This window comes from Urocitellus parryii, chromosome 4 (genome assembly GCF_045843805.1).
Source record: "Urocitellus parryii isolate mUroPar1 chromosome 4, mUroPar1.hap1, whole genome shotgun sequence".
In the NCBI taxonomy this organism is placed as follows: domain Eukaryota; kingdom Metazoa; phylum Chordata; class Mammalia; order Rodentia; family Sciuridae; genus Urocitellus; species Urocitellus parryii.
The window spans coordinates 120,902,291-120,918,773 of NC_135534.1; the positions used below are offsets into that span (position 1 = coordinate 120,902,291).

A 16,483-nucleotide genomic window follows, 5' to 3' on the forward strand; every position below is an offset into this window, starting at 1 on the left:
ACCCACAGGCAGAAGGTCTGCCCCAGCCCTCTGTCCTGTGGACAAGACCAACTGGCCAGGATCTGGGGGAAGACTTCCACTCTGGCAGGAGAGAGGGCACACAGGACAAAGGTCTGAGCCATGTGTTAGTGGACAGAGGATGAGGCCCCACATGATGTCCCTCCCTGCCCCCACAGCCCAGGACCCTGCCCTGGGACACTTAGAGTGGTGTGGAGTCATAGCAGAGTGGCATGGCCTGGGTCATCATGATCCACACTGTTGAGGATTGCTGTCTGGTCTTCTGGAAGCTGGCGGTGGCACAAGTCTGAGAGCCGGGCAAAAGGGTCAGGACGAGAGTGTCTCTTCTTCTTTCGGAGGCAGACAGCTTCGTCGGGCCACAGAACCTGAGAGTTGGGAAGCTGCTGAGCCTGGGAGGCAGAACCGTCTAAAGAGAAGGAAACAGACACACCAAAGAAAAGAGAAAGGAGGTGAAAAGGAAGAATGCAGCCTCATGCACTCACCTTTGGCACTAGCGAGGACATATATGCTAAGTTTCTAATAGTGAAACAAAGGAATCACCCGAGTGTACTAGAGATGAGACTGAATTAAAGAGAAACCACCTTCTTTACTGCTAAGGCAACAACCAACCTGACCTTGCTCAACCTGACCTTATTCATTATAATGAGAGTCAAAAAAGTTGGATAGATATGATTTTTCCTTCTATAAATTCATAGATCTCATGAATCAATATACAAATATTTCCTTGGCATTATCTATAGGGTACCAAGTATCATTGTAGCAACCAGGAATCAGGGTTTCTAAGAATGGGCTGGGACACAATACATTTTTTGCATCTACCTCAAACAGTGATGAACATTACACTGATTTTAATCATTTGCAATAGATTCAGGCCTGGACCCTTCCTATATTGCCAGGGACACTCTTCTGCCTCATGGCCAATCAAGGCAGGAGAGGAGGGGGATGTAGACTGCAATTTTAGCAGTAGACACAGAACACACTGGCCAGGTTCAGGATATGTTATAAAGGTTGAGCCAATAGACCTTACCAAAGGAACTGGGTACAATGGGAAAGGCCTGCTTTCTATAGGATTATACTTCAGTATGGGGGTTGGGAGAAAGAGAAACAGAATTTTCAGATGCCATAAGTACAACAATGAAAGATAAAGCACTCCTGTGATAACAAACAACTGAGGCACTGCTTCTGCTCCCTAATGGTTTAACACTTGAATTGAGTCTTCAATTATAAGACTTCCACAGACCTAAAGGAAAATTATTCCATCACAAGGAACAGCCAGTGCAAAAGTTCTGAGTTAAGAGCAAATGTAGCATGTTCCACAGCCCAGTAAGACTGACAGGAGTGTTGAAGGAGATTGAGATCTGTTCTGGTTACAAGGGGTAGGCTTCTGACAGGTTTTAACCAGAAGCAAATGTGTGCATGTATGTACCCACATACCACTGAAAAAGAGAAAACTGTTCTGTCCTCTAACACTCACTCTGGTTGCTATGTGCAGCACAAGGAGTGAGGGTAGGACAGGAGAACCAGATGTAAGGTACTGCAACAGTCAAGGCAGGAGAGGAGGGGGATGCAGACTGCAATTTTTGCAGTAGATACAGCACACACTGGCCAAGTTCAGGATATGTTATAAAGGTTGAGCCAACAGACCTTACCAAAGGAACTGGGTATAAGCCATGAGAGTAAAAGAAGAATCCAGGTAAAAAGCCAATGTCATTTACTAAACTGAGGAAGAAGTGGGAAGGAGCTACTTTGGAAAGAATAATCAATAACTCTACGGGACATTATAAAAGTTTCTAAAACATCCAAGTGCATGTTCAACAGTCAACTGGAAACACAAAACTTGACTTTATAGATAAGATCTGGGCTAAGGACAGACATGAGAGTTGTCAGCATAGAACAGGTTCCAGGTCCACCATCATCAGAACAAGAGAATCTGACAAGGCTTACTTTGCAATAAGAAAATAAATTTTGTTTATTATTATAACTTACAATCACGTATTACATAACAACATTTTTGCCAACAATGAACCACATGTACAACAATAGTCCCTTAAGATACCACCTAGTGATGTCCTAGCCATCCCAGTTTTAGTTGACAAAATTGCCTCAAGATGAATTTCTTAGAATATCGTTAGGTGATACTTGACTACACACACACACTCACACACACACACACACCAAAAAAAAAAGATGGGTTTAAACAGATCACAAATTCAGCTTTGGGGTCTGATTTCTCCCCTAAACCTTGAAAATTCAAATTTTCTTTTTTAACGTCAATATGACCATCTATAAACTGATAGGAAACCAGCACCACACAAGGCTAAGGGATAGATCATCAATCACCATATCCTAATGATTCAGATGGCTTCACATTTGTGACACTTTTCTATTATCTTATCTATGAAAGAAGTTGCTCTATAGTAGTGATCAAAGGTCTGCAAAGAAACTGTTGAGCATTCTTCCTGACGGCAACATTCTTAAACATTGGTAGAAACAGTATTTTGCTAAATCTCAAGGAACTTTCTGAAGGAGGACTGAGTCATTTTGTGCTATTTTAGAAGCTACCTTTCACTGTTGGATAAACATTAGACATATTTCAATGGAGGTGCCTTTTACATGATAATGAGACTTTACTCGATGTAACTGAGAAAAGTTTGATCAACCTGTAGAGGCTGGTCCATGCCACATGTAATCTAAGCACCATTACTCCTGTGTTAACTAGAAGACTTGAAATTTTAGAGGAAAAATACATAAGGAAAAGGTCTATTTGCACAGTATGCTATAAAATGGAAAAAAAAAAACAGTGCTATTTATGTTATTCAAAAACACCTTAAAACAATGAGCTATATGTTCCAAAGCTACATGCACAGAAAATACTCTGCAGACACATAGAGTGGTGGTTTCCTAGGTGAGAGGAAATTAATCGAGTGAGGGGGGCAGTCAGATTTGAACCTTATCTTTCTCATTTTATAGATGAAAATTACATTTGTGTATTACTTGAAAATGAATGTTTCAAAAGAAATCAAGAGGGCCGAGGCTACTATAGCTTAGTGGTAGAGCATTTGGCTAGCATGTGTGAAGCATTGGGTACAATCCTCAGCATCACATAAAAATGAATATTAAAAAAAAAAAATTTTTTTAAACCAAGAATAAGAGAAGCTAACGAATTTGATTCTAGAGAAAACCCAAGGTTGGAATCCTGGACCCAACTGACAATCCTCATGACAATAGAAAAGGTGGAAAGAGAGGAGCAGGTGCTTCCCACCATTTACCGGATCGTTTCTTTGACTTCGAAGAGCCCTTGGATGACTTTTTGGGCTTCTTTATCCGTTGGTATTTCAGAGCCTCCAGCCTCTCAGGTGCAGCAGCATTCCCGGACGCAGGTGGAAGTGTTCTGAAAGGGACAATTAGAGAGGTACAGGTCAGCTCCCACTTGAGGGAGCTTTGGAAGAGGGCTGGAAGAAAGCCAAAGAGCCGGCCCATAGAAGGATGGAGCCCAGGGCTACAGAGTCCGAGGTATCCACAATGGTTCCTTGACACCTGCCTTTCTATTGCTCCTGGAAGGAAGAAAACCCAGTAGAAAGCTCCAGCACCAGGTGGCCTATCTCAGGAAAGAAACCTGTAGAACATCAGAAGACCCTAAGAAAGGGAGAGAGAGAGAGACTTTAATCGTAAGCCCCATCACACATGACTCAGGCTGGGATGAGTAAATGTCAGAGAAAAAGTGGGTTCAACGTCCACATTTCCTAGAAATCAGCACAATCAAGACCTTTAGCTGAAAAGTAAAAGGACAGTTTTAAGCAGAAGGTGAGCAATTCTTAATCCCAATTAACTGACCTCCATCTCTAGAAAATGGAAGGGCAAAACAAGAAGCCCAATGCCCAGTGTGATGGAGGCTCCATAAGACCCAACTGCACTGGGTAGCTTCCCCTCTGTCTGCAATATTGAGCCAGAATCTTGCAGCAAATAGCAAAAAATAATGGTCACAAAGCAACATTTTCAGCAGGAATATGTAGTTGACCCTCTGCAGATTAAGCTGATTTCCTTCATCTTATAAGAGAACAGAAGAGAGTAGAAGTAGATTATGACAGGGTATTCAAATCTGCAGCCTCACAAAGCCCTTACTGTCTGTAATAAGTATCCTGTGAATTCTACATTTTAAGATTTAACAAAGACACTGAGGTTAGGAGGGAGGAACCACGTACATAGGTCTCTTCACCCCAGGTATGGGAAAGAGGTGGATTTTGTTATTTATTTGATGGACTGACTACCTGGCAAGGATAGGCAACTGTTTAACCAGAGCCTATGCAGTCCAGGTAATCAAGGAGACCCAAGTGAAGTGAGAGGAGAGCAGTGTGTGACCATCTGGGCCCACTAGAGAGAATTTTCATAAGTCGTAACTGAAGAAAATCTGGAAGATGTGTTTATCAAGACATATTTATCAATGTCATTTCTTCTCAAAGGAAGCCAGCTTGGAGCCTGAGAAATAAAGGGGGAAAGAGAGAGAAGAAGACGCTCTTTCTTCCCACAGCGCTGGTATTAGCTCGTGAGCAAGGAAGTAGAAACATTTTAGGACCATGGTGGCAGCGGAGGTGACTCACATTCTTCCCCTCCTCAATCTTCACATCTCCCTCCCCCATCTCCATCACAATCATGTTTTTTATAAATCCTGATCAAAAGACAGATAACACTGGGAGGGCCAAAGAAGTCCCCAAAGGTCAGCAAGCCATCTGAAGTTAAAAAGAAGAAAAAAAAAAAGTAAAGAAAAACAATGAGAGAGGTATGAAAAGACCGTAAACCCATCTCCCCAACATCAGATGTCTCTATGAGCACCAGGGAAGAGGAAACTTACAGATTCATTGTCGATAAGCCTCTGGTCTCTGCCGCAGTAATTGGCAATGAAGTGGCCTCCATCTTCTGTGATGGATGTCACCATTCTGAAGTCTTTGGGCACATAAAGTATCAAGAAGCCCCCTCAAAGTTCAAGTCAAGAGCCAACTTTTTTCTTGACTCTCCACAGCTTCCTGACAGTAGTGCTAAGCAGCCCACAGGTGTCACATGAAATAATAGTAGTAGTCTGACTCACATCAGAAGTCGGGTCTTTTCCCAAGTCCCCATAGATCAATACCCCACTCCTTTCTTTTCTACAAATCCCAGAGTCTACCCAGAGAGACTTTCTACCATAGTAACATCTGGAAGGGAATTTGGATGGCTAGGGCAGGAGGGAACCTGCCTTCCCGAGGCTGGGAGACTGTCCTCATCCCCTTATCAGCCTTGACCAAGGCTTCTTCATGCTGCCTAAAAGGAAAATCAAAGATGTGAATCCAAGTGTTCAGTTATCTCCATCTCCTAGTCTTGGGCAGTTTCTTCAGAAAGACCATAAAGCTGAGGAATATACAGTCTGAGGAGGCACACAATAGGCAAGAATAGTGTTCTCCAATATAATACAGTTAGACACAGTTCTGGGTTACCCCCCAGTCAATGGGCAGAAGCAGTGGTTTAAAGAGCAGTTTCTGGCACACATGGTGGTATCCACCTATAGTCCCAACTACTCTGGAGGCTGAGGCAGGAGGATCATAAGTTCAAAGCCAGTCTGGGCCATTTAGAGAAACCCTTTCTCAAAATAAAAAGCAGTTTCCTCCTCTATTCATTATCTGAATACAAACTTCACTTGTCTGCTGAGATACTGTAGATGGGAGACAGAGGAAATCCCTCACGTACACACCCAGACCAGGGAAAAAGTGAGTGCATCCATTCTCCATGTGCCCAGCAGACTGGTAGGAGTGTACGTCAGCACCAACCCAGCCCGACCACAAGCTAGTCGCTCTCAGTGAGGTCAGAATACAGACTGTTGGTGAGAAGTTGGTATAGGGCACCCTGAAAATTCCTATGGATTCTTCAAGCCAGGTAAAGGCTTGAAGGAGGGATGTTATTACAATCAATATATTATTATTATCATCATTTTTACCACACTGCATCTGTTTACCACTTACCATGCCAGGCACTGTTCTATATTGTCTACAATAATTGTCTTTAATCTTTACCCTCAGGGATAACTTCACATTTCAGATGGAGAAACTGAAGTTTAGAGAGATTGAGCAATTTATCCAATAATCCAGTATCACGAAACAGAGTCAAGATTCATTAGTATTAGACTAAATTACTCTTCAAATTATTTCCCCAATAAAAATAGAAACAGAAGCTCCAACAAAACGAGAACACTACTTCCATACCACACCTGAGAAGTAACTCTTCCCTGTAATATACTAGTTGCTAGTCACCAATGTGCTCTTGGTAAGATAGACTGGAGATGGGGAAAAACTGGCTGAAGTTACGTCTTCAAGGCAAAAATTCCCAAACAGTAATGATTCAGTGAGAAGGAGAAAGAAATATCCCCTTGAGAAACAGCCAGACTCCAGTCCTTTCAGGATACTTGTTCCCCACCTGATGTAGCTCCTGACTCAGTGCAATCTGACAAAAGTCTCCTGGGTACCTCAGGACACTAGCCTAATGCCAGAGGAAAAAATAAGTGTCTAGCAGGACAGGTGGGAAGGAAGAGGGACAGGAAAAATGAATCTATTTATGGTAAATTTTACAGAAAAGACACATGAAATGTGTTCTAACAGACTTTACCAACAGCATGAAGTCCTCTGAAATCAAAATGCCTCCCTTTTTTAGCAAGGGTGATCATCTTTCCCTGTTAATATCAAGCTCAACTGATACCTTTCTGGTTTTGGAGCCTTTGGTGCTGATATCTTGGACAGGAAGCTGGGATTAGGCAACTCCATTCCTAACCCCAGAATAAAGCTATCAAGCAAACCTGTGCTTGACCTATAAAAGACCCTGTTGCAACAGAACCTAACCTCAGGCTCTCCAAGAAGTTATGGTCCCTATTTTCCCTGAAATCAGCCAAAATCCTCTAAACATATAAGAATGCTGCAAACTCTGAAGTTCTCCTTCCAGGAAGTAAAGGATACCACTGAAAAAATGAGCTTAAGCCTTTGGAGTTTAGTGGGTCTCCCCTTTTTCCATATATTTCAATTACTGACCCAATGGCATTTTAGTGTTTATTGAAGTTCAGAACTACCAAAAATTGCTAGGATTCTAATTTTTTTTAATACTTTTTAGTTGTAGCTGACACAATACCTTGATTTTTTATTTATATGTGGTGCTGAGGCCTCGCACATGGCAGGTGGGCGCTCTACCGCTGAGCCACAACCCCAGCCCAGATTCTATTTTAATACTCCCCTCTTCCTCCTCCTCTCCCTCTCCCTCTCCCTCCCTCCCTCCCTCCCTCCCTCCCTCCCTCCCTCTCTCTCTCTCTCTCTCTCTCTCTCTCTCTCTCTCTCTCTCTCTCTCTCTCCACACAAAACCCCAATCATGCTTATTTAACACAAGAGGTCTTAGCTGCTTGGTTCTTTACTTAAGTAAGATAGCGAAGGAACAAGGCAGTCAGGTTCAAAATAGACAAACTTCAGGGGAAATAAAGAAATCAGAATCATCTGGACACTTCCTTCCCTGGATGCCCTATGAGCTAACCATTACAACACAGTTCCCAGTTACCCCCCAGTCAACAGGCAGAAACAGTGGTTTAAAGAGCAGTTTCCTCCTCTTCTTCACTGCCTGAACACAAACTCCACTTGCTCAGTGAGATACTGTGGGTGGGAGGCAGAGGGAATCTACTCATGTACACACTATGACCAGAGAAAAGGTGAGTCCATTCTCCAAGTGCCTCACAGACAGCCAGGAGTGTACAGGTCAGCACCAACCCAGCCTGACCCCAAGATAGTCCCTCTCAGTAAAGACAGGGTACAGACCAAGTCTCTGCCTCAGAACCTCAAAACTCAGGAGAGGTTTGTATGCAAATGGGGGTTCCCTCCTATGTTCACCTATTAAAGGCAGATGCACCCTTGCTTCCAAATCCCCTGCACCACTGAGGTCACAACAGGTAGTAAGGTGGAAGGGAGTTAGATGAAGATGTGAGCACAGGGGTGCTACCAGCATCAGACGTGAACTGAGCGAACAGCTCTGCCCCTAGCAATCCACACAAGGACAGGTCCACACAATACAACTCCACATGTTGAGATGGGAGTTGGGAAGAGGAGAAAAGGGGGAGAAAGAAAAGAGGAGAGATGGGGGAGACAACAACAGGCATGGGAAGAAGGAATAGGAGAGAAATTGAAGGGGAAAGAAACAGCAAGAACGAACGTAGACAAGAGGCGTCACAACTTCTCCAAGCAAGACCCAGGGGGAAAACATGCAAAGGCGCAGCATGAAGACAGCATCTACAGAGGAGCCTGTCATCTCCCCATGGCCCCAGCAGCAACTGCGCCCCAGGGAGGCTCTCAGCAAGCAGGAGAGCGAGCAGAGGCTCCTGTTGCCCAGCACCATGAAGTTCTAACTCGGAGGATGTGGGAGGATTTCGTTCTCCTAGGCAGGAGATGCTGGCCACCCCGAGAGAGAAACAAGTCCCTCATTGCTGCCCCTGGTTTCTGGGTTTGCCACAACAGTGATAGGATAGCTGGGTTCTCTCAGATCTGGCATGGTGGGGTCACTAGGGAAAAAGAGGTTCAACAGAATAGGGAGTGGGGAGTAGAAGCAACCAATGAGAATGGAGTCCAGGCACTTTTCAGGAGTTGGAGTGAAAGCTAGTCTAGAGCTACCTACCCCAAGGGCAACAGAGTCATAACTGGGGGACAACAAGGAAGAGTGGGAAGGTGCAATTTGGCCAGTCCCTCTCACTCCTCTATAGTATTCAACCAGGAAGCCATGGGAGGTTCCTGGAGCAGGTGAGCTTATTAATGTTGCCTGCTGGTCCTCATCCTCCCTCCAGTCCTGGGGACTGCAGCATGACACTAGTAACCTCATACACAATTCCAGGGCCTCTTGGCTACTGACAGTTGTTTAGCTGCAGGTGATCAAAAACTATGTCAAGGCAGTCCTCTTTATGTTAGGCCATTCTTAAGACCTGAAGTGACTTAGAGTCCTGAATTAGAAAAATCAGCCTCTCTTGGCATTGCAAGGTGGGAAATGGTAACTACTTCTCATCTAGAGAAGCCAAAAGCACTTAGATAAAAGACTCTCTCCCTCCCATGCAGGTGCTCAGTGCAGTGCCATGCTCTCAGAAGCATGGTCAGTGTCATCCATGACCAAAATAAGCTTCTTTTTAGGTAACCATGAGAGAGAGAGCCTGGAGTGTCCTGGGCCTGTTGAAGAGACTCAATGGCCCCCTACAATGGCCATATTCTTTTGGCCTCCACCCAGAAGGATGGTAGAGAAAGGAGTCACCCATGCAGGGCAGGCTCCTGCAGTGTTGATCCCTTGTTCTTCCCTCTTGCTAACTCAACTTCCTTATGCCTAGAGGAGGGAGCTCCTGCCAAGGCCCTTTCTCTTGGAGGTCTGCATAGCAATTACAGACACCTTGAAAAGCAATTTGGACCAAGGGTGAGGTCACACTTCAGTCTTAAAACAACCAAGAACAGGCTGCAGATCCAAGGAGTATGGGGCAAGTGGTAACATTTTACCACTCTTGCTCTAACATGCTGAGAAGCCACCTGACTCTGAGGAAGACCCAAATGTTGAGGGGGTGGGACACTCGAGCTCCTTGAGATAACCTAATATTATGATTCTAAGAAGTGGGTGAGGGACCAGCAACCCCAGGGGAAGATCCAAGCCTTTGTAGGCTGGGTAGTGAAGAGAGGGACCCTAAGCCTAAGGCTGCTGGGAAAACAGGGCAGAGGTTTGAGGGTAAGGGAAAGGTCCTAAATATTAATGTGGGTGCAGATAGGTCCCCAAGGGTGGAGATGCAAAGCAGATCTTGGGCATCCTGGGTCCCTTGGGTGCATGCAGGGTCCCGGGCTGCTAGGGAAGAGGTTCTAGATGTGTTGGCAGCAGGATGATGGGAGTCTGAGAGGGAGCAACTGCAGGGGCTCTGGAAGGGTCTAGACATGGGCTGGGAGGTTACAAGCTGCAGCTAGGGGTGTCTTGGAAGAGCTCATTGTACAGCTAGCTGGAGCAGCCTGAGAAGCACAATGTGGGGAACCCAGAAGCCATGGGAATCCAGGAGCAGCAGCTGCCCCCCATGGGCAGTGAGGGAATGTGGTTTGGATCCCCTGTCAAGGAAGCGATGGCCCTGCCAAAGCCCCGTCCACCTGCCCACCCCCGCCCGCCCCCGAGGAGCTCCCTTACCTATTGAGCTGAGGAGAGGCTTGTCTCGACAACACTGCCCAGATAGCTGAGATCAATCAGAAACAAAGCAGTTACCAACACCGGCCAGGGGGAACCACCCACGCACACCCAGAGGGGAGGAGGGGGAAGCACAGCTAGCAGAGACCCACAGGCGAGGCCAGAGAATGGGGTGAGGGAGGAGAGGAGAGAGACGGAGAACCAGACGCACGATGGAACAAAGCAGGTGAGCGGGCTGCACAAAGCAGACAGGGCGACGACAGCATCTCCTGCAGACAGAGGCGGGACGCCCTAGCCAGAGCTCTCCTCCACCTCCCTACCTTCTCCACCCTTCTCCACCCACCCACCAGGAGCCCCCGCAGTGGTACTGAGGGTGGGAGGTGGGCTTGCACTTCCAGGTACCAGAGAGGGTGGGAGGGAATGGGGGCAGGGGAAGGTTGCCGGGCTCCTCTTCCCCAGCCACCTACCAGCCCCTACCACCAGGCCAGCCTCCTCTGGAACTCTGCTCCCCTCCACAGGCGGCTACATCAAGAAGAAAGACCAAAGGACGGAACCAGAGGGAGAGAAAGAGACAGAGAGAGGGAAAAAGGCAGGAGAAAAGGAAGGGGATGGGGGAGATCAAGGGGTACTACAGAGTCATGGCAGGCTCTTCTGAGCAAGTTGGGACAACCCAAAGGCAATGGAAACGAAAGAAAGGTGGACAGAGACTGACTAGAGAAGGAAGGAAGGGTGAGGAGAAGGAGGAGGAGGAAGGTAGGGTAGAAAGACAGAGAAGAAGAGGTATGGACAGATGTCCAGGCTGACTCTGGTACCTGGAATACCAGCTGCTACAGTTTAGAGTGTGCTCTCTCAGGCGGGCTGATCGCGGGAGCTTGTCTGTCTGTCTGTCTCTCTGCAGTTTCCTGTGAGGCACACAGGTGGGGATGGGGGATGTGGCTCCCAGCACACAAGGCCTAAGGTTTTTCTCCCAGCCTCCAGGATGCACCCTTCCTGTAGAGGCTGTGGACAGGGCCTGGAGTCCGGCGCTCACTAGGGCTACTAATGGGCAGGAGTTTGGGAACAAGCATCCCTTGACCTGGTAGTCCTAGGAAGTCAGGCTCTGGAGTCCTGCTTAGCAAGAAGGAGGGGCGAGGGAAGAGAAGGAGGCTATACAGGAGGTCTCTGGGCAACTCCAGGGAACCACAACCCAATGTCAAGATCATAGGGACATGGAAGGCCTCGACTTCAAGGGCATTACTCACAGAAATCACTCCTACACCATGTTCCCCTCCCTGCCCCAAACTCCCCAGTATGCTGTGGGCCTCCTGAGAGCTCTGGGCTGGGTGGAGAAGATCCCTTAAGCTCCTGGTAGAATACCTGGGCAGGTAAGCCCATCCCACCCCACCCCAGTGACCACACCCTGGCAATGCCGCGGTCAGAACTCCTACCAAAGGGATGCTGCAGCATGTCCACACAAGCCCTGTCATTGGGGCGATGGAAAGGTGGAGGGCAAGGTGAGGCATGTGGGGAGGAAGTTGACCAGGTGAGGTGGGTAAGAGACAGCAGCTCATACTCACCCTGAAGTAGGTAATGTTGTTGGGGGCTCTGGTCGGAGCAACTCCTCCCCCATCCTCCGAGGGGAAGGTGTCTGTCCAAACACATCCAAGTTGTCCCCAGGTGCCGCAGGGGCAGGGCCCGGCGGTGGGGAGGGGTAGCCTGTGGCCAGAGTGGTGAAGCCCATGGCGGGCCGGTAGCTGGGGCTCCCACTGCGACTGCTCTGGGAAGGGGAGCCCGTGGATGGCGTGGACTTTCGAGAGAAGCTGACTGCAGCTGGAGGCTGCAGGGTGATCTCCGACATCTCTGCCTGCTGTAGGAGGCCCGGGCGAGGCCGGGCACGGGCGGCGAGCTCTGGAGAGCCAGTGCGGGAGCTGAGGGGACTTTGGGTCAGAGGTGAGAGCCGGGAAGGCTGTAGCACCACTTGATGTAAACTGGGCTCGGTGCGCCGGGCCTGCCGGGGGCTGGGCCGAGGCCGGGGCTCATACCACCGGGTGTCCAGGCCAAATGTGCTGGGGCTGCCGTGCCCCCCGGGCTCAGCTGGCTCGGGGTAAGGCAACACGGGTATGCCCATACCTTGGCTGGTATGTCTTAGCTGCCCTTGGCTCACCAGAGGTTGCATAGGTCTGTCCTGCCACTTGGCGGCGGGCGGCACTGGGACAGGGCCCCTGCCTGGTGACTTGCCTGCCCAACCCTTGGGTGCCTCCAGAGACAGGATGCCTGGGTAGGCCGCAGGCACCTGAAGGGAGGAGGGGGGCAGTCCTCGGGGCAGGCAGGCCTTGGGCTGCAGACTCTCGGCCACATCACAGGGGTGCAGCTGGTGGGGGAACATCATGGCTGGGGTATCCAGCCCCCCAAAGGGGAATTCTGGCCGGCCCCAGGGCTCAGGGGAGCGCCCTCCCGTAGGGGTTTGAGTCAAGGGCAGCGTGCTGTTAGAAGCATTCTCTCCATTTTCCTCAGGGATGGTTGGGTGACCAAATGGCCCCTCTGTGTGCAGGGGTGGGGACGACATGACTGAGCTCAGGGGGCTGCCCACTTCTGGCATGTAGAAGGGTGGCGGTTCCACCTCCCCAGGGCTGCTGCTGCTCAGATACCCATAATACTGGCCATGGTGGAAGGGCCGGGGAGCAGGGGGCCTGGTTTGGCCGGTGGCCTGGAGTCGACCTCCCAGGCCACTGGGGCCCTCCAGCCCACGGGGCTGGAACCGAGGGCTATATGCTGGTGGTGGCAGGTAGGACTCCTGGCTGGAAGACAAGGGAGTCAGCTGGGACTTCAGGGCAGCCACAGATGTGGGCACCAGCGGGTCCTCATTCTCCTCGTCAGACTGACGGAACTCAGGGTACATGTCTGTCTCTTCTGCAAAGGGGAAGCCCTCAATGCGTCTGCTTTTCATGGAAGGCTCTATCTCAGAGGGATCCATTACAAAGCGGCCATCAGGGCCTCTGCTGATCAGCTCGATGGGGGTCGTGGCCTCAGCCTCTGCCTCAGCCTTGGCCACACTGTACTTCTTGCTGCTGATGGCCCTCTTGGTCTTTTTGTACAAGGACAGCTCCTTTTCCCGTGTGGGACTCAGCATCCTCTTGGCTGCGGGCTGGCCCTGGTCATCGGAGGACTCAGATGGAGCACGAAGTGTGCGGATGCTCTCCGGACTCACCTTGCCAGAGGACAAGCTGCAGGGAGAGTAAGAGCAGGGTTAGGGTGCTTACACCAGCCTGCAGCTTCTTTTCATTGTCTTAATAAAACACACTACCACCCAGGAAGGCAACACTGAAGAAACAGAGCAAAGATGGGCTGAGTATTTTGGTGAGAAATACTCTGGCCAATTCTCAATTGTCTAGACATGTATTGTCCGTTTTTAGAATGAACACCCACATTGCTACTTTTATTCTGGCCTACCCCTATATTTGGCACACTCTGTCTAAGCACACCTCCAACTGCATTCCCAGGTTGTTCAAGAAATTCAACCTCATTTTAATACCAACTTAAGTATAACACATCATTTAGGCTAATCTGTTAGGGGATAAAAAATTATAGAAGTACATCACAAGGTTAAAGATAAATAAATAACCTATTGATTTGGATTATCTACACTACCACTCCCTTCATCTCTATGGACAACTTAAAAGTAACATGCAGATCAGTCAACAGCTAAGAAACACAGAAATGGGGCAAAGCCAGGCAAACTGTCCACCTACATCTAGGCTTCCCATCCTTCCCACATACCAACAACAGCCAGAGACACTTACGGAGACTCAAGACTCTTCCTGCAGTGAGTGATGGAGAGCGGAGGGTCTAGAGAGGTAAATGAATGGAGAAAGCCCTCTGAGGCCTGAATTCACAAAAATACAGCATCCCACACCCTGGCATCAATGCAGATCCACACAAGGGAAGGCACTGTGTTTGTACTGCATCTTCAAGTTCAGCTCAGAGGCCTATGCCCACCACCAGGCCCTACCTTCCCTTCAGTCTTCCCTGTAACCTGCTTCCCTCCTCTCTTTCAAATCAAGTCCCACAGTGGCAGCTCTATGAGCAGATACCAGTTTCCCAAATTCCAAGGAAGAGGAGAGACTGGGGTGAAGGAGGATGCTACAAATGGTCCATCTTTACTGATGGGGAGCATTTGAAACAGGGCCACATAGAGAAGGGGAAGAGACAGACACCTACCTTTTTTTCGCTTGAGCTTGCGCTTGCGCTGCTTGTTGACAAAGCAAGCAGCCAGAGTGCTGAACAAGATGGCAGCTGCCAAGAAGCAAATGGTAGCAACAATTCCAGCCAATACAGGCCGGGCCAGCCCATCATCAGTCAGGTCCGGCTGTGGGAAAATGTCTGCAAGGGAGACCAGGGAGCACTATAGGTCCCATCCCTCTCCACAACAACCCCTCACCCAGACACTCGATCTCCAAGTTTCTTCCCCTATTGCTATATAATAGGCAATATTGGGGCTCAGCCTTGAAGCTCAACTCCAACACTAAGGAGGTGTGGTTATGTGAAGAGGAAAAAAGAGGGGTTTTATAAAAAAAAAAGGAGGGTTCTATAAAAGTCGAGTAACCTCTACACAGCTCATAAAGAAACAGCATCCATTTCAATGATCATCTATATTTGTCTAGTGCTTTAATTGGTGCAAAACATTTCTGTGCATGTTATTAGATCTTCTCCCATTAACCCCATGAGCAAGACAGAGCACACAAACTGCTTTCACTCCCTAAATGTAAACACTGTGATTCACTTTGAGTGACCAGTTCATGTTACATCAGTATCCTAATCACAGCCCAGGTGTTTTGACCTCCAGTCCAGGAATTTCTGCTTTTTCCCATGCCATGTCTGCCAAATGAGAGCCCAGGGGTGAAAGCACTTTGACAGTAAAATTCTAGAGCAGGAGAGGGCTTGTTGCAATAGTATTCAGACCCATCTATTTTCAACTCATTACAGACAGGCGTGCAGCTTCCTATAGCAAGGATTAGCATGCCCAGGTCACCTAAGTTACAGAAGATGCTAGAGCTGGCAGGGAAGGTAAAGATGGGTTCAGTTCTCTCATTTTATACGTAAAGATCTAAGCCTTACTATGGACTCAAATTCCCAGAGCTAGTTAGTGCCAGAGCCATGACTGGACCCCAATCTATTATATTTGACCCAAAAGACAACTGTATCAGTAAGTGCCACTCTTCAGGTTCATCAAAGGGAAATTCGATATATAGTGATATATTTGGCCACAAGTCCTTGCTATGTCAATAATAATAATGGATAAAAATAATCCAAATTATGCTGATGGGCTGAGTGGAAATTGAATGCCACAGCCTTTGCAAATGGGGGACTTAAATACAGGGAATGCTGAGATTGCTACATCCTCATTGCCTGTGTGGAATCATCTGACTAGGCATGTTTCCTTTTGGAGGCCAAGCAGAAAGCTACCGAATACAGAAGAGTTTACAGAAATGAGCCCACAAAACGCTCAAGCCTTCAACTTTGGCTTTGGCTGTAAGCTTCCTTGTTCCTGCATCTCTCTGAGTCTTCCCTGGAGAGAAGCCAAGACAGAAGTAAGTAAAGTTCTACTGCCTATAGGAGGTAACTCTATTTTACAACAAAACCCTAGGGTGCCTAATATATATGACAGAAATCACACTCCAATTCTTCCCCTCCCCCAAGCTCCCTTGAAGCTCCAGTTCTGCCCTTCCTCAATCTGGCCTCATCAGTGCTTCTGTAACTCCAGGAGGCTCGGTGAGTGAGCTTTTGGCCAAGATCCTTGTCCCTGGTCCCAGAGGCCTCTGTGCATGCAGAACCCAAGGAAATGGGGCCATGGTTTGCTTGCTATGCAAGAGCCTCTTCCATACCAAGGATACTGCTTCCCTGGGGGAGGGGACTTTGCTCTGTTTCAGGAACTTGAGCTGGAGAGAAGACGTGTAGAAATGGGACTGGTGCCAAGAGAAAGAGAGATAAATGGAGAAAATGCTAGGGAGTTGGCTTTATTTAGCCTGAAAAAAATCTAGGGAGAGGAAGGAAGGCAAGAAAACAACACCAAACAACAATTTTCCAAATAAAACCCATATAATTATAAAGAAGCCTATAATAGGCATCCAATAAACACTTGTTGACCCTCTGCTTCTTCCCTCCAATGCATGTCCCACCCCCAGAACACAGTACAGCACTAGAGAAAACAGAAAATGTATAGCAAAACAATATTTAAATCAAGTTCTTTGTGACAACTATAATGAGATTTGTTGAATTTCCTTCTATGGTTATCCCAAAGAACTGT

The 16,483-nt window shown here is 47.9% G+C and overlaps 1 protein-coding gene across 2 annotated transcripts in view; it reads right to left on the reverse strand.

Moving 5' to 3' along the window:
- Nucleotides 1-215: 215 nt before the first annotated feature.
- Igsf9b (immunoglobulin superfamily member 9B) overlaps nt 216-16,483 on the reverse strand; it is a 47,767-nt gene continuing 31,499 nt past the window's right edge. For both annotated transcript variants that reach the window (XM_026394687.2, XM_026394688.2), the window contains exons 16-20: nt 14,398-14,559; nt 13,980-14,025; nt 11,757-13,403; nt 3,288-3,409; nt 216-424 (exon numbers count right to left, since the gene is read on the reverse strand). In XM_026394687.2, the coding sequence (XP_026250472.1) occupies nt 216-424; nt 3,288-3,409; nt 11,757-13,403; nt 13,980-14,025; nt 14,398-14,559 (2,186 nt within the window). The remainder of the gene's footprint in view (nt 425-3,287; nt 3,410-11,756; nt 13,404-13,979; nt 14,026-14,397; nt 14,560-16,483) is intronic.